Raw genomic sequence first — 18,590 nt, 5'->3', positions numbered from 1 at the left:
CTGTTATACTTTAGTGATAATCTCATTTTCCGTCATCCCTCAGAATTTCAGGCCTCTTTTTTTCTTAAACTATTTATTTGGGGCGGGGGTGGGGGGGGCAAGGAGCAGACTCCCTGCTGAGCAGACAGCCTGATGTAGGGCCCGATCCCAGGACTCCAAGATCATGACCCAAGTGAAAGGCAGATTCTTCACTGACTGAGCCACCCAGATGCCCCAGAATTTCAGGTGTTCTACACGAAACATGAACCCTCTGAAAGTCAGGATTTCTTTGAATGGAGTGCAGGTATTTCCCCGAAGTACAAACATTCTGTGCTCACACAACCTTCACCTCATGTAGCAAATGGGGTAGTTTCCTAGACTTCTACTTGTATTATGTTTCTTTGTAACATTTGGTTGAAAATTCTGTTGTTGCCTGTAGTGCTCCATGACAGAGCTGTTTGGTTCTGCTACTTTTTTCCCCCAAATTTTATTTTTAAGTAATCTCTACACCCAGCATGGGACTTGAACTCACAAATCCCAAGATCAAGAGTCCCACGCTCCACCAACTGAGCCAGCCAGGGGCCCCTTGGCTGTTATTTTGTCTTTACTCAGATTTAGGCACCACTTAGACAGTCACTCTTGGGAATCTCATTCACTGTCTTGGCTTCAAACACCATCTCTGTTCTGCAGCTCCCAAACCCATACCTCCTGTCCCAATCCATCTCGTATCTATATTCTAGCCCCATATATCTTAGCACCCCTGCTTTTAGGTTTCTTCAATTCAGATGAGCCAAACTTTGCTGAAATTATCAGCTTTTCCTTAGGAGAAGCTACACCCAATCACTGTGGAAGCTGCCGTGAGACCTCAGCATTCACAGAAACAGACAGGAATTCAGATAACTTGTTTTATTGCTGTCGGGTTTCAAAATAAATGACTCAAAAACAAATCCAACATCATATCAGGCTTGCAAACAAAATCCACTGGATTTAAACCCCCCAGTTTAGGATCACACCGTGCAGAAGAGTCAAGTGGACATTTAAGAGCCACCCCACGTCCTCAGCTTGGAGAACAGTACCGGAAGGGCTGTCCTAGTTCCAGCGGGGATTTCAGAGCTAGCTTAGCATTTGCGGGTAAGTTACCACTTACAATGGCAGGGAAAACGGATATCTCTTTTATCAATAGATAGGAAATATGACAGGTGGTGCGCTAAATGAGAAAATCCTGGATGGTTTCTCAACTTCCTAACCGGAGTTACATTCTTGCTCAAAATGGGGGCCCTGTTCCTAAAATCTGTCTTCCAGTGGGTTTGGCTCTGGCTGCTGTGAATTTCCAGGCCACATCAACTCCCCCAAGGCTCTGGATACCCTCCAGGGACCTCAACTCCAGTCGGCCTCGATCATCGCAAACAGCTGGCTGAGCCTCTTCTTGATGTCCGGCTCATTTGGAGCACTGTAGGATTTCGTGTGCACCCTGATGTGCTCCGCTAGTTTCGACTTATAAATGAAGCCCTTCCCGCAGTCGCCACAGGCAAAGGGCCTCTCGGGCCTGTGTATGCGCTGGTGCCGAAGCATGTGTCCCTTTTCCCGGAAGTTCTTGTCACACTCGGGACAGCGGAAAGGTCTCTCCCCTGTGTGCAGGCCTTGGTGGCTGAGCAGCTGCGCCTTCAAGCGGAAACTCTTGTCACATTTGGGACACTGGAAAGGCTTCTCCCCCGTGTGGGTCCTGATGTGCTCGATGAGTTTGGACTGCTTGGCAAAGCCCTTGCCACACTCGCAGGAGAAGGGCATCTCGCCGCTGTGCAGCAGCTGGTGGGCCTTCATGTCGGCCTTCACGCGGTAGCTCTTGCCGCACTCGGGGCACTGGAAGGGTCTCTCCCCCGTGTGCAGGCGCTGGTGACTCAGCAGCTGCCCCTTGAGGCGGAAACTCCGGTCGCAGGTGGGGCACTGGAAGGGCCTCTCCCCGCTGTGCACGCGGAAGTGCTCGGTGAGCTTGGACTGCCGAGTGAAGCCCTTGCCGCACTCCCCGCACGAAAAGGGCCTCTCCTTGCTGTGCGTGCGCTGGTGCGCCTTCAGGATGCCCTTGAGGCGGAAGCTCTTGGCACACTCGGGGCACTGGAAGGGCCTCTCCCCGCTGTGCACTCTCAGGTGCTCGCGGAGCTTGCACTGATGCGTGAAGGCCCGGCCGCACTCGCCGCAGGAGAAGGGCCGCTCTCCGCCGTGGCGGAGCCGGTGTGCCCGCAGCATGCTCTGCAGGCGGAAGCTCAGAGGGCACTCGGGGCACTGGAAGGGCCGCTCGTCGCTGTGCAGCCGCTCGTGCCTCAGCAGCTGTCCCCGCTGGCGGAAGCTCCTGCCGCACTGGGCGCACCAGAAGGGCTTCTCCCCGCTGTGGACGCGGCCGTGCTCCGTGAGCTTACACTGCTTGGCGAAGGCCTTGCCGCACTTCCGGCAGGGGAAGGGCCGCTCGCCGCGGTGCACGCGCTGGTGGCCCCTGAGCAGGCCGCGCCGGCGGAAGCTCTTGCCACACTCCGGGCACCGGAAGGGCTTCTCTCCCGTGTGCACACGGAGGTGGCCGGCGAGCTTGGACCTGGCAGTGAAGAGCTTACCGCACTCGGCGCAGGAGAACCGCCTCTCCCCGGCTCCCATGCGGGCGCAGCGCTCCTCACGCGGGCTCGGCCTCCCTCCCGAGGGCACAGCGGCCGGCTCAGCCCTGACCCGGAAGGCGCCATCGCCTTCTCTCCAGGAGCCTAGCCTCTCCCGGCCAGGAGGGCCCTGGCGAGCCTGCACGCCGCTCCCGGACCGCAAGCTCCCGTCACATCTGGGGCACCGGGACGGCCTCTCCCCCTCGTGCGGGAGGCGGTGGCCCAGAAGGGGCTGCTTGGGCGGGAAGCACGTCCGACACTCGGGGTCCCGCAGGGCGCTCTCGCCCGCATGCACAGCCAGATGCGCGAGCAAAGGCCGCTTCCGGCGGAAGCTCCTCCCACAGTCCGGACACCGGAAGCGCCTGGGAGCCTGAGAGCGGCTCCGCTGTGGCTGCGGATCAGCTTGGCGGCTGCGCTTCTTCCACGACCTCCACGGCTGGTCCTTCAAGTGGCTTCTCTGGTGCTTCTCCAAGTGGTCCTTCGTCCAAAAGCTCTCCCCACAGACAGCGCAAGGGTGCTGGGTGCTCCCCCAGGAGGAGGCCTCCTGCCGGCCAGGGAGACCCAGCGTTCTGGGGGCTGCTGGACGTGGAGCCTGAGCGTCACGGCTGGGTGGGTTCTGGAGGGCGATGCTTTGGTCAAGCCTGAAGGAAACATCTTCTCCTCCTCCTCGGGAGGGTTCGGAGGGGCACTGGCCCGCTCCGCCATCTACTTGGAAATGGCACTCAGCTTCTCCTGAATGCACAGCTTGTGGGCCTCCTGAAATAGAAACAAACATTCAGTCAGTATTCCTACCTGTGGCATGACTAAAGGCTTATGTCTCTCCTGGTGACAAGACCTTAGGGAACGGTGCCGTCTGGAGGCCTGGGAACCCAGCTCCCACGGGTCTCCACCACCGGGGACACTTCACTGTGGTTCTGTTATGGCTGAATCTGTCTGGTGAGAGTCTGCTGAAAACTCAACTGAGAAACATATCTTAAAAGAGGAAAATACAGGGGTGCCTGGCTGGCTCAGTTGGTCAAAAGAGCATGTGGCTTTTTCACGGGGTCGTGAGTTCAAGCCTCTCTTTGGGTGTAGAGAATACTTCAGTTACACTTAAGAAAAAAAGAGGAAAGTATAGGTCTCAAACACCCGGCCTAAGCTTTGGAATTTGGGTTCAAATCCTGTCTCTCCACTGTGTAGCCTTTGTCAAGCTAATCTCTCTTTCTTGGCTTCATTCAGTTCCTTCTGTAGACACAGGGAAGCAACCGGACATTTCATTGTCATGAACTTTAGGTGAGTTCCTGCATGTAAGGTGCTGAGCATGTGACTGGCATACTGAACACACCTGTAAATGCTCACCACCATCAACCATAGGACTATCACACTTTGCCATTCTGATGTGCAGACATTCCTGAAATCACCAAGTGATGACCGCACTGTCACTCACAGACCCCAACACCACAGTCACGACCCAGGGGAAGTCCCTAAGCCCAAGCAGCAGGGCCTGGGCTCTTCTCTCCCCTCCGCACCCCTACCCCACAAACCTTTTAAAAAGGTTTTTGGAAGAACTGATAACAGGTGGCAAAAAGTCAAATAATTTGTGGAGCAAAACTCCTTTCTTTACTGTCCAGAAAGAGGCAGCCAAAAACTATTGACAAGATTTCTTGAGATGATGCTCCCATTGGTTTTCTCATTCCATACTTTAATGCTGACTTTTAAGAATCCAAAAATCTCAGGGGCACCTGAGTGGCTCAGTCGGTTGAGCATCTAACTCTTGTTTTCGGCTCAGGTCATGATCTTGGGGTCATGAGACTGAGTTCCAAGTTGGGCTCCACACTCAGCAGGCAATCTGCTTAAAACTCTCTCCCTCTGCCCTGACATCCACTCATTCTCATTCTAATAAATAAATATTTCTTAAAAAAATTCCAAGAGGGTGCCTGTGTGGCTGAATGGGTTAAAGCCTCTGCCTTCAGCTCAGGTCATGATCCCAGGGTCCTGGGATCGAGCCCCACATCGGGCGCTCTGCTCAGCAGGGAGTCTGCTTCCTCCTCTGTCTCCCTGCCTGTCTGCCTCCTCTGTCAAATAAATAAATAAAATTTAAAAAAAATTCTAAGAATCTGACTCTTCCATCATAATAAGAAAACACAGGAGAGCTGAGTTTTAGGTAATCAAGGAAATTCAACAGTCCCCATACAGGAAGGAAGCAATTTTGGTCACTAGTATGTGGATAACCAGTCTCTGAGTCCTGCCATCATCCACCTCGCCTTACCTACCACTAACAACAGCTCCCATTTACTGAGCTCCTACTGTGTGCCAGGTATCACTTTAACACTTCACATATGTTAACCTATATAGTTCTATCTAGGTACTTTCATTGTCTTCATTTTCTAGGTCAGGAAATTGAAATACTGAGAGGCTGAACAACTTGCCCAAGGTGTCACCAGAAAAGACAAGATCCAGACTCAGACTCTTGAACCCACACTCCCAACCACTGTACTTAACTACGCTTCTCTAGAATACACCAGTTGTCCAGCTTCAGTCCAGCCAAACAAGAAGACATGATCTGAAAATTGGAACAAACTGAGTGTACTGTCTTGAGGACAGGGCCCTGGTTTCTTAATACTCACCCCCAAACTGATGGCCCTCGATAACTGGATCAAATTGCAAATGAGCAGAAGAACAAATTATGGTTCCTGATTTCTGTGCTTCTCGCCAGTTCTGGAAGAACTCTTTCTCCTGTTCAATCCAGGATATTAGTTCTGGTTTGGGGAGTCCATTATCTATGCAAAAATGTCAGACAGGGTAGTTTGGTTTCTTTAGCACTAAATTTAAGCACACCGACATGCTTTAAAGTTTTCACAATGTACTCCTGGGAAGACGCATGAGACAAGAAGTAAAAAAAATAGATTATAGGGTTACACAAGGAGGAGCAAAACTGCCCACATTTCCTAACAATACTTCCTAATCTATCTGGACCAGTTAAAGCAGTTTAGTGTTTAAAACCTGTCTTTTGGGGGCAGGGGCTGGGTGGCTCAGTTGTTGAGGAGAGTCTTTCTTCAGCTCAGGTCGTGATCCCAGGGTCCTGGGATTAAGCTCCGCATCAGGGTCCCTGCTTGATGGGAAGCCTGCTTCTCCCTCTCTCACTCCCCCTGCTATGTTGCCTCTCTGGCTGTGTCTCTGTCAAATAAATAAATAAAACCTTTAAAAAATAAAATAAAATAAATAAAATAAATCCTGCCTCAGTCCCCATATATCTAGCAATGTGCATTTTATCATGGTTTTCATAAAACTCACTAGTAATGTGCTTTGAGAATGGTGGAACAGCCCCACAGACAACTGGAGATACCATGGGAAGAGGAGGGTATGCAAAATAAGAACTGGAATGCCGATCCTAGGAAATTTCAAAATACGTAAATATTCTCAGAAGTCCGCTGGTGACAGTGCTAATCACAACCCAAAACATGGCCGAGTTCAGCTAGAATTAAAGGGTTGCAAGCAATGAAATAAGCAAATGAAAACAGTTACAAGATTGTCTAATACATGACCCCATTCCCCTAATAAAATGTTCATGAATCTTCAAGTAAAACTTTCTTTCAATAATATCTCTGTTACAGAACCTAAATTATGCTTCATAGATTGCTAAAGGGAGATCAGTGTATAGTTCAGATCAGAGAAAGAGAGTAACCAGGTAATGCCTTAGGGATAAAATGTCAGAGTGGTGCAGGACGTGTGGAGACTGGTCACTCTGCTCCAGATCCCTCCTTGCCCCCTGAAATCTGACTTCAATCCCAAAAGAATTCTAAGTTTGCCTTTAGAAGAAAGGGAATCACTATCTTTTATTTAAATCCATACACCTATTTTCAATCTTCATCTGTTGAAACCCCAGCATCTTTTAATTTAAAAAATTTTTTAATTTAAAAAAATAATTTAAAAAATTTTTTAATTTTTTAAATTTTAAATAAATCAATTTAAATAAAATAAAATAAATTTTAAATAAAAATTTTATTTATTTATTTATTTATTTATTTGACAGAGAGAGAGAGAGATCACAAATAGCCGGGGGGGGGGGGGGGCGGTTGCCAGAGAGCAGGCTCCCCGCTGAGCAGAGAGCCTGATGCGGGGCTCGATCCCAGGACCCTGAGATCATGACCCGAGGTGAAGGCGGAGGCTTAACTCGCTGAGCCTCCCACGTGCCTCCCAGCATCTTCTAAAAGTATTTTTTCAAAAACAAAACCAAGAAAACAATTCTATTTACAATAACACCAAAAAGAATACCACACTTAGAAATAAACTTACTAAGAAATTTTAAAAGTCATAAATAAACAGAAAGATATCTCATGTTAATGAACAGGAAGTCCTAATATTGTTAAGATGACAATATTCCCAAGGGGAGAGGCGTGAGAGGATGGGGTGACTCGGTGATGGACATTAAGGACAGCACGTGATGTAACAAGCACTGGGTATTATATAACACTCATGAATCACTGACCTCTACCTCTGAAACTCGTAATACATTATATGTTAATTAACTGAATTTAAATTTTTAAAAATGAGTAAAAAGATTGGAAAAAAAAAGAAATCCTTGCTGCTTTTCTGATATAAACATTTAAACCTATACACTTCCCTCTAAGTGCTGCTTTGGTGCATCTCACAAATTTTGCCACTTTATATTTTCATTATCATCCAACTTTAAATATTTTCTAATTTCTCTTGTGATTTCTTCTTTGGTTTATAATTTACTTAGAATCATCTCATTTGAAAACAAATGAGTAAAGAAACACAAAGCAAAATCAGACATATGAACAGAACAAACTGACGGCTGCAAGAGCGAAGGGGAAGGAGAAGGGCAAATGGGTGACAGGGAGTGGGAGACACCGGCCTCGGTCATGGCATGAACGAGTCCCGGCAATGAAAGGCACAGCACAGGGAACACAGTCAATGATGCTGTCAATGATACTGTACTAGCATTCTGTGGGGACAGATGGTAGCTACGCTTGTGGTGAGCACAGCACTCAGAGATGGTGAATCACTATGATATATACCCGGAACTAATGTAATACTGTATACCTATTACAATTTTTTAAAAAATTAAAGAACATATAGCTATAATTAAACAATGTGAATGTAAAAAATAAAAATAAAATAAATTTTAAAAAGAAAGATGACAATACCCAAATCCAATCTGTTTTTTGTTGTTATGGTGGGGTTTTTTTTGCAAAAATTGACAAACTGATCCTAAAAGTAATGGCAATCAAAACAGCATGGTGTTGGCATGAAGATAAACATACAGATCAATGAAATGGAATTGAGAATCCAGAAATAAACTTCTACATTTACGGCCAATTGATTCTCCAAAAGGGTGCAATGGGGGAAAGAATACTCTTATCAAAAAATAGTGTTGGGACAACTGGATGTCCATATGCAAAAGAAGCTGAATCCCTACCCCATACCATATAAAAACCTTAACTCAAAATGGATCAAAGACCTAAATGTAAGTACTGAGGGAGGCCTGGGTGGCATAAGGAGTTAATGCCGCCTACACTCGATAAATCAAGTAATAGAGATCAAAGCATGGATAGTTAGATTGGAGGAAAGTCCAGTAAGAACTAAAACAGAAAAGGTTAACAGTGGTTGCCTTGGAGAATTATCTGAGTACAGGAGTGAGGACATCATTCATTTGATAAAATTTAAAAAAATTTTAAAAAGACCAACTAAACAAAACGACTAAAAAGAACATCCATTACCATAACCATGAAGAGACTGCTGCTGTTATAGTTATACAGACCCCACAGTAAAAACCGACAGGTAGCGACATCCTAGGGTAAAGACATACATTATGGACATGAGCTAGGATTTCCATGCTCCATATGGAAATCACAGCAATCTGTGAGCGTGTGGTGACTACAAGCCCGAAGTCACCACTGACCACCACACATCAAAGTCTTAAATATTTTCCTTTCGCAATGTCCACCCTTGAGTAAGGATTAGCAGTGCTTACAGAAGTACTAATGACGAGGACTCTGGGCTAAAAAATACCGTTCTGAGTTAGTTCCTGAGAAATCTGACCTAACAAACAGGACCTCTTCTAGACCCAGTTCCATGACTTCCCCACAAAACTGAGTACTTCTTACCCAGAGAAACCAGAATCTCGTAATTGGTTCTCATAACATGCTTGTAAAGCTCCTTCTGCCGCGCCTCGAGGTTTTGCCATTCTTGCTCAGAGAAATAAATGGCCACATCCTCAAAAGTCAGAGGCAACTGAAATGATAGACATAATACATACACAGGCATTAGTGCTTCAAAAAGATTTCAGCCCCTTCTCATCAATTCTTTTTTTTTTAAGTAAAGTTTATCCCCAAGGTGGGGCTCAAACTCACAACCCTAAGATCCAGAGTCGCATGATCTCCCCACTGGGCCAGCCAGGTGCCCCTCCTTGTCATCAGGTTAAAAAATTTTTGTAGTGGACACTGCTTTTGCCTATTCAGCAGCTTCCTCCTTGGGAAATACTCCTTCCCCTACTCCAGTCACGTGGTTCTGCTGTTATCCACTATACCGTCCACAGTTCTTTATGCTTGTTCAAACTCCATATGCATACGGATAGTAAGGAATTTTTTTTCTTTTGAAACAGTGGAAATAGGGCGCCTAGGTGGCTAAGTGGTTGAGCCTCTGCCTTTGGCCAAGGTCATGATCTCAGCGTCCTGGATTGAGGCCCAGGTCCGGCTCTCTGCTCAGTGGGGAGCCTACTCCCCAGCCCCCTCTGCCTGCCTCTGCCTAATTATGATCTCTCTCTCTCTGTCAAATAAATAAATAAAATCTTTAAAAAAAATAAAACAGTGAAAATAAATCACTGGGTAACTTCATTTACTTAATATATTAAAGATCCCTTTCCAGGTCAATGTGTAGAGGCAAAACCAGGTTTTTGTAAATTGTAGTGTATTTCATGCCACGGGTACATAAACCCCACTGATGGGACATACACTGTCTCCATTTCCTTTATAAACAATGCTCTGATATGCTTCCCAATATATTAGCACTTTTACCTCTGTAAGATAAAGCCTAAAAAGGAAAACTACTAAATCAAAAGTTATGAACATGTTCAGTTTAACAAATACCATTACACTGCCTTCCAAAAAGAATCAGCCTTTGCTAATAATAAGACTTCTCATTTTTTTTTTTTTAAGATTTTTATTTATTTGACACAGAGAAATCACAAGTAGGCAGAGCAACAGGCAGAGAGAGAAAGGGAAACAGGCTCCCCCGAGCAGAGCCTGATGCGGGACCCGGGATCAAGACCTGACCAGAAGGCAGAGGCTTAACCTACTGAGCCACCCAGATGCCCCGTACTTCTATACACCTTTGCCAGCATAGGTTGTTCTTAAACCTTCTTATTTATTCTACCACTGTAATGGGTAAAAAAAAAAAAATGTTATTTCATTGTTTTAATTTGCATTAATTTGTGAAGCTTAGCATCCTTTTCATACTTTCCTGGGGAGGGGAACATTCCACATAACTTTGTGCAGTTCTGTTCACATCCTTTGCTCAACATTCTTGGGGGCTCTATTAATTTCTCATATTAGGGTTAATAATCCTTTGACTGACTAGCAAATACTTTTTTAAAAAGATTTTATTTCAGAGAGAGAAAGTGAATGTAAGCATGAGCAGGAGAGAGGAAGAGGGAGAAGCAGGCTACCCACTGAGAAGACAGCCCGATGTGGGACGTGGGATGTGGGACTTGATCCCAGGATGTCTGTTCATGTCCTCTGCCCATTTCTTGATCGGATTATTTGTTCTTTGGGTTAATTCTTAGTTTTATCAGGTATTTTGCTATTTAAGAGGACGTGGTCATCCACCACCACCTCCATCATTTTCCACAGGAAATTATCTTCATTTTTCTTATCTGTTTTCTCATCTACATACATAGGAAAGATACTTCAGTAAATTTATACAAATTCTATTGGGATTCTGATAGGAATATACTAATTTTGAGAGAACTGGATCTCTAAAACATGGGATCTTTCCTTCCAGAAACATCTCTCTCATTTATCTAGACATTTCTGTGTGTTTTAGTAAAATTTAGTTTCCTTCATATAGACCTTATATAATTTTTTTTAAGATTTTATTTATTTATTTGACAGAGAGAGAGAGATCACAAGTAGGCAGAGAGGCAGGCAGAGAGAGAGAGTGGGGGAAGCAGACTCCCCGCTCAGCAGAGAGCCCAATGCGGGGTTTGATCCCAGGACCCTGAGATCATGACCCAAGCTGAAGGCAGAGGCTTAACCCACTGAACCACCCAGGTGCCCCAGACCTTATATAATTCTTGATAGGTTCATTCCTACAAACTGTAGAGTTTTTATTGCTACCATGTTTGAGGGGTTTGTCCCATTAAATTTTCTTCTTTTTAAAAAAAAATATTTTATTTACTTATTTGACATGGAACAAGAGAGAAAGAGAGAGAGAGAAGGGGCGCACAAGCTCCGGAACAGCAGGCAAAGGGAGTAGCAGACTCCTGGCAGAGCAGGGAACCCAATGCGGGGCTCAATCCCAGGCCCCTGGGATCATGACCTAAGCCAAAGGCAGCCACTCAGCCAAGCCACCCAGGCACCCCTCTTTTTTTTTTTTTTTTTTAATTTTTTATTTTTTATAAACATATATTTTTATCCCCAGGGGTACAGGTCTGTGAATCGCCAGGTTTACATACTTCACAGCACTCACCAAAGCACATACCCTCCCCAATGTACATAACCCCACTCCCCTTCTCCCAATTTTTTTTTTTTTAAGCAAAAGATAACTTGTTTATTTTAAACTACTAGGTTTTCTACAGAACTCTATAAATTACACATCTATGGTCTCCTGCATACAAGACTAAGCCTATCATTTCTTACTTTCATCTTACTGTACTGGCTGGAATGATGTTGAGTAATAGTGATGATAGCATGCAACTGTTTTATTTCTTAATGTTTCTAATGCTTCTCAATATTTGTTGGTTTCCTTTAAGTTATTAACCAAGATGCCGCCTGTTCCTAGAATACTAAGAGTTTATCCAGAACTGGTTTTCAATTTCACTTCTTTTTAAAACAATGTATTAGAAAAAATAACATATGCAAATGTGTTTAAAACATTTTTTTATTGTGATCACCTTGGATAAATCAAACACTTTCTAAGATGTATAACTAGAAGCATGTTAAGTTATATATTTGTTAAAGTACTCTAATTTCATTAAGTATATATTCTTTTAGGGGCGCCTGGGTGGCTTGGTCAGTTAAGCATACACCTTTGGCTCAGGTCATTATCTTGGAGTCCTGGGATCCAGTCCTGCATCAGGCCCCCTGCTCAGTGGGAAGCCTGGCCCTCTCCCACTCCCCCTGCTTGTGTTCCCTCTCTCGCGGTCTCTCTCGCTGTCAAATAAATAAATAAACTCTTAAAAAAAAAAAACAAAAAAACTTTCTCCTCGAGTATGTCTTATCTTTTAATTTTATTTATGCTTATGTTGTATATATATTTTCAGTTTCAATGCAAATGTATCAGTCTTAGGTCATTTTGCTTTCTCTGTTTTTAAAAAAATTTCTATATGGAGATTGGAAAGATACACTAAATTTTCTTCCAGATGGCTTAAGTTTTACTTTTCATATTTAGATTTTAAATTTATCTGGAACGTAATTTTTAAAATTTATTTTATGTATTATATAGAGTGGTGATTTACCTCAATGTATATTTTATATATTATATACAGTCGTGATTTACCTCAATGTTATTTTCCAACTGGAAAAGGCAATTGTCCCAATATTGCTTTTGAAGGTCTCTGTATTACTTTCCTAAAACTGCTATAATGAATTACCCTAACTGGGTGCTTTAAAACAATAAAAATGTATTCTCTTATAGTTCCAGTGGCTAGAAGTCTGGTATCAAGTGTCAGCAGGGCCATGCTATCTCTGAAGTCTCCAGGGGAGAATCCTTTCCATGCCCTTCCCTTAGCTTCTGGCAGTGGCTGGCGATCCCTGGTACTTCTTAAGGGTGAATAACTCCAATCTCTGTCTCCACTGTAACAGGGTGTCCCCCCTTTCTGTGTCTGGGTCTCTGTACCTTTTCTTATAAAGATACCAGTCATGGTGGATTAAGAACCTACCCTATTCCCTTGTGATCTCATTTTAACCAATTAAATCTGCATCAACTTACTTCTAAGTAAGGTCATACAATCTTGAGGTTCCAGAAAGGACATGAATTTGGGGGAGACACTATTCAACACAGTACAGTCTGCATCTGGGTTCTCTTTCCATTTCCACTGCTCTGTCTGTCCCTACAAAAAACAGCACGGTAGTAATTTGATGGGCTTGTAGTAAGTTTTGTCTGCTAGTGCAATTCCCCTTTCGTTGTTCTTTTTTCAGAATGATATTTTGACCTTTATTTTTTCAAATGAAATTTAGAATCTGTTTGTCTAAATTCACAAAAATCTTACTACCATTTTAATACAACTGCAGTAAATGTATATATGAGGTTGGAAGAAAAGTATCATTTTTGCTGTATTTAGTCTTCCATTTATAGGCCTGGTTATCTCTCATTCATTTATAGTTTCTCTATAAAGGTGTTGCCTATCTTTTAAATTTTTAATCCTAGAAATTATATTTTCTTAGCGGAGACTGTTAACGTTATTTGGAAATCAATAACCTCATGAACTCATTTAGTCATCAGGAAAAATGGTCAGAATGAAAATTTATACGCTATTTTGAAAAAAATAATGGCCATTCCCTCTAAATCTCGATTACAACAAAACATTAAATAATTAAATAGTGTATATTCTGTTTAAGTTTTTATATCCTACTCTATTCCTTCCAACTGGTCTTCCTTCCTTCCTTACTCCACACAAACTCCAACGCCCTAGCGGCTAAATTACCTTATTCAAGCCGCTGCCAGACAATCGCTTCAACCCTCAAAATCTGGTCTTTTAAAACTCTTGTTCTGAACTCAGTAACGGATGTAACACCGGCTGAGCTCGAACACGCACCGCCGGCACCAGACCATTCCTCTGCTTTCCCTTGCCCGCCTCCGCCACTCCCGGGTGCCCGGCCCAGGCTGGGCCCGCTGCTGAGGAGGCCTGGTCCACGCTCGGTCTGTTCGCGAGGGCGGCCACGGACGAGTCCCAGAAGTGGCGGTCACCGGCCACTCCGAGCCTCGAGCGACCCCCGGACTCCGCTCCACCCGTCCTCTGCAGCCGCCCCGAATGGAACCCGGATGGGTACCCGCCAAGCCGCAGCCCGGAGCCCGCCCCGAGCCCCGCCCCCGGACGTCCGCGCGGAGAGCCTTTCTTACCGGAGCCGGTTCGGCCATGGCCCTCGCGCTCCCGCGGCCCGGGAGACGTCGAGTTCTGGGGGGCCCGGCGGAACCTACCTCGGCTCGCCGCTTCCCGCCCCGCCCAGCCCTGCAGGCCCAGCCCCCGCGCGGTGCACGCTGGGACTCGAGCCCGATTTCCCCCCATCCTCCCCACAGCGCCCCCTGCGGCCCGGAGGAGACAGCGTCGGCCGCAGGAGTCGTCCTCGCAGAACTGGGCGCACTGGCCGCCGCGGTGTCGGTAGCGGGTCATCTCGCTGCGGGGGGTGGGGGGGTGGGGGGGTGGGGGGGTGGGTGTCACGGGGCTCCAAACGATGAGGACTGAGACCCAGACGCGCTGAAAGGCGCTGGAGAGGGCGAGACAGGTGGTGGGAATTCATATGGCATCGCTGACCCCATGGACTTAAATTAGGAACATGACTTATAGTCTACAAAATTAAAAAAAACTGTCTTATAACCTAAATATGAAATGGACCTTAAATTTAAGAGTCTCTCACTCTTAACCACCCAGCGTGGGTGAAGTGTTGAGATACATGTAATTGCTATCCCCACCTTAAAGGTTTTCTTAAAAATAAAATAATTAAAAATATATGAAATTTAAGAATAAACAAACAAGTAAAAGTTGTTTATAATTCTGATGGTCTCATGAAATGCTCTATTTATTCATATAAATTTCCAGTCTCTGTCCACAGACATGTACTTTTTATATGGTTCTGAGACACGTATCATTTTTTCAGTTACCACATCGAAGTTTTTCCATGTTCCTCATAATCTTATTAATTATACTCTTAAATGGATGTAATTCAAGGCAATATATTAATTTGCTAGCATTGCCATAACAAAGTACCACAGACTGGGCAGTTTAAAGAAAACTGTTCTCACAGTTCGGGAAGCCAGAAGTCTGAGATCAAGGTGTCAGCAGGGTTGCTTTCCTCTCAACACTCCTTGGTTTGCAGATGGGCATGTCCTTGCTGTGTCCTGCCAAGGTTGTTCCTCAGTGGGTTTCCTAATCTCTCCATATTGGACTAGGGCCCACCCACAATGACCTCATTCTACCTTAATTGCCTCTTTAAAGGCCCTGTGTCCAAATACAGATCTGTTCTGACGTACTGGGGATTAGAACTTCAACACAGGGATTTTTGGAGAATACAATTCAGCCCACAGAAGGTAGGGCAGTATTAAATATTTAGGGGCAGTTAAAAAAAAAATGTGGCCGGGACGCCTGGGTGGCTCAGTTGGTTGGATGACCGCCTTCGGCTCAGGTCATGATCCTGGAGTCCCGGGATCGAGTCCCACATCGGGCTCCCAGCTCCATGGGGAGTCTGCTTCTCCCTCTGACCTTCTCCTCGCTCATGCTCTCTCTCACTGTCTCTCTCTCAAATAAATAAATAAAATTTAAAAAAAAAAAAACTGTACTTTAAAAAAAAAAAATGTGGCCATAAATAATGCTGCTTGAGTATTTTCATATACACAGTCTTAAAATACAGAAAGTACAAAGTGCAAAGGATAGACCAATACATTAAATTAGATTAAGATTTAAAACTTTTTTTTACATCAAAAAACACAATAGCACAGTCAAAATTAGGTCAGACTGGGAAAAGATATTTACAACAAGGAAAAGCATCCAGAGAATAGAAATAACTTCTAAAAATCAAAAGACTGCCCGGAGGAAAATGTGCAAAATTATGAATAGTGAATTCACAGAAAGGCAAAAAAAAAAAAAAAATGGCAATAAAAACACAAAAATGTTCCATCTTGTTAGTTAGCAAAATGCAGTATCTGCTTATGAATATGTGCATATCCTATGCCCAGCAAGTCTCACCTTGGTGCTATTTTTGGCCATTTACATAGGAGCTATATTTACAGATGGTCCCCTGATTTGTGATGGTACCACTTACAATTTCTCAGCTTTACAATGGTGTGAAAGCAATATGAATTCAGTAGAAACTATATTTTGAATTTTGATCTTTTCCTGGCTAGTGAGTGCTGGAGGATCCTCTCTCGTGATCGTGGGCAGCTGCAGCTCCCAATCAGCCATGCGATCACAAGGAGCGAAATCCTATAAGCTTACAACCATCAGTACCTACACAGCCATTGTCTGTCACTTTTAATACACTATTCAGTACATTACATGAGCTAGTTGACACTATTATAAAATAGACTTTGTGTCCTGTGGTTTACACTGTAGGTTAATGTGCTCTGAGCACATTCAAGGTAGGCTGCGTTAAGCTATGATGTTCAGTAGGTTCAGGTGTTTTAAACAGTATTTTCAACTTATGACGGGTTTACTGTGACACAACCCCATTGTAAGTCACAGATCTGTACTGCTAAGGACTTATTACTCAAGCTGAGCCAATGGCTCACAAGTGAACATTCTTTATACCATCTGAATCATCTGAATATCTTTTTATAAAAAAAGATCTTATTTATTTATTTATTTATTTGAGTGAGAGAGAGAGAGAGAGAGAGAGAGGGAGCACAAGCAGAAAGATGAGACAGAGGGAGAAGAAGCTCGCTGCTGAGCAGGGATCCCAACAGTGGGGCTCGATCCCAGGATCAAGACCTGAGCTGAAGGCAGACACTTAACCGACTGAGCCACCCAGATGCCTTCGAAATATCTTTAACACTGCAAGGTACATGTAAATAAATTAATCAAGTCATCACTGAGTTTTGCCATCTCATCTCAGGCTTGTGAAAAAACAATGTCAAAACAATATTCAGTAATACTATTAACAGAGGGAAGTATGAAGTGCTATGGGAACATTAAAGAAGGGATTAAAGAAGGAATCTCCAGATTCCTTGAAAACTCCCTTTGTCCTGCGTTTTGACTATGAAACTTTTTTCACAAAATTTTACAATACATATGTGCACAAATCACGATTTATCTATCATTCTAACTTCAGTTCACAAATACGGTAATATGTAACTTCTAACATTTACTCTAAAGTTGCATTGTGATTTCCTCTTTAACCTATTAGTTCCTTAGGAGGGTTATTTTTAAAGTTTCTAAGCCTAGCAAGTTTTGTTTTTAGTTTAAAGTTTTTGTTCTTACTCCTAAATTAACACTTCATGGTAGGAGAAATTTGATCTCCATGAAATGGTCTTTTAAAAATATGTGGATACTTCACTGTAACCTACTACATAGTTAATTTTCATAAGTCCTCTGTACGTGTTTAAAACCGATGTTATTTCCTATACAGGGTTTTCAGTTGGGCAAAACTAGTAAATTTTTTGCTGTTCATATCAGATTATTAATTCTTCTTAAGTTTATTGTCTGATGCACACATTTATGAAAGCTATGCTAACTATCCAACTAAAATTATAGTATGTTTATTTTGGTCATTTTGTTAACTTTAGGGGTTTTTTTAAAGATGTTAAGTATTTGGGAGTGAGTGAAAGTGAGAGAACTCACAGAGGAAGAGAGAGAAGCAGATTTAGCTCTGAGTGGAGAGCAGACACCTAACTGACTAAGCCAAATGGGCACCCCATAACTTTTGCTTTTCATATTACAAATCCACATTGTTAGGTGTTTACAGTTCATGATTCTTTTTTTTTTTTTTTTTTCCCCAAACAAGTTCATGATTCTTAGATCTTCTTAGTGGATTTTTACGGATTTTGCCATGAATTCTAACTTGTTCTCATACAGTTTTACTGGACTTCATTCAGTAAATCTTTTTCTATTATTTTATTTTCATTCTTTACTGTCTGTAGTCATCGCTCTTGTAAACTTTGTATAGTAAGTATGAAGTTTTAAAATATATGACAGTCTTCTGTGTACTTAACTCATTACTTTATTATTTTCAACACGCTGGAAGTTATTTTCTTCTTTTCCTGCCTTCAGGTGGACTGAAACTTCTCTGTATTCCTTTTTTCTTCAGCTGTTTCAAAAACTATATATATATATATTTTTTTAAGATTTTATTTATTTACTTGACAGTCAGAGATCACAAGTAGGCAGAGAGGCAGGCAGAGAGAGAGGAGGAAGCACGCTCCCTGCTGAGCAGAGAACCTGATGTGGGGCTCAATCCCAGGACCCTGAGATCATGACCTGAGCCGAAGGCAGAGGCTTTAACCCACTGAGCTACCCAGGCGCCCCTCAGAAACTATATATTAACATATTAGTGATCAATCTTGATTTTTTCAACAGCTTCATTGAGGTACAATTGATATACCACAAACTGTATATATTTAAAACTTGTAATTTGCTGTTTTGCTGTATGTGTAAGTTCACAAAACATCCTCAGAATCACAATAAACATACCTATAATCCCCCAAATTCTCCATGCCCTTTATGTTTTTCTTTATTCTTTTCAAAGATTTATTTATTTGAGAGAGAGCAAGAGAGTGAGCATGAACAGGGAGAAGGAGCAGACTCCCTGCTGAGCAGGAGCCTGACTTGGGGCTTGATCCCAGAATCCTGAGATCATGACCTCAGCTGAAGACAGATGCCTAACTCACCGAGCCACCCAAATGCCCCAATTTTTCTCCGTATTCCTGAAGCTAGTTTCACCATCACTGTGGATATGGATTAATTTTTGCCATCCTCCTATGAAATGGAAGTACACTTCTCAGTTGAGAACTTTGGAAACCTCTCTGCCATTTTCAAGTATTGCTACTCAGCCACTCCCCCTTTTTGTTTTTGTTTTTGTTTTTTTTTTCCTTCTGGAGCTG

The 18,590-nt window shown here is 43.5% G+C and overlaps 1 protein-coding gene across 4 annotated transcripts; it reads right to left on the bottom strand.

Moving 5' to 3' along the window:
- Positions 1–870: 870 nt before the first annotated feature.
- Positions 871–14,023, bottom strand: ZNF786 (zinc finger protein 786). Of its 4 annotated transcripts, none has more exons than XM_032305195.1 (5): positions 13,902–14,022; positions 12,771–12,891; positions 8,729–8,855; positions 5,225–5,377; positions 871–3,374 (listed from the first exon to the last, which is right to left on the bottom strand). In XM_032305195.1, the coding sequence occupies exons 3-5, from the start codon at positions 8,760–8,762 to the stop codon at positions 1,357–1,359; spliced, it is 2,205 nt and encodes a 734-aa protein (XP_032161086.1). In that variant the 5' UTR covers positions 8,763–8,855; positions 12,771–12,891; positions 13,902–14,022; the 3' UTR covers positions 871–1,356. The 4 variants fall into 4 exon arrangements, with proteins under 4 accessions (XP_032161086.1, XP_032161087.1, XP_032161085.1 ...); XM_032305196.1 differs by lacking the exon at positions 13,902–14,022 and adding an exon at positions 13,486–13,838; XM_032305194.1 differs by lacking the exon at positions 12,771–12,891 and having other exon boundaries at positions 13,902–14,023.
- Positions 14,024–18,590: the final 4,567 nt, after the last annotated feature.

This window comes from Mustela erminea, chromosome 11 (genome assembly GCF_009829155.1).
Source record: "Mustela erminea isolate mMusErm1 chromosome 11, mMusErm1.Pri, whole genome shotgun sequence".
In the NCBI taxonomy this organism is placed as follows: Eukaryota; Metazoa; Chordata; class Mammalia; order Carnivora; family Mustelidae; genus Mustela; species Mustela erminea.
Note: the sequence above shows the minus strand (reverse complement) of the source record. Positions and strands in the feature narration are given on the sequence as shown.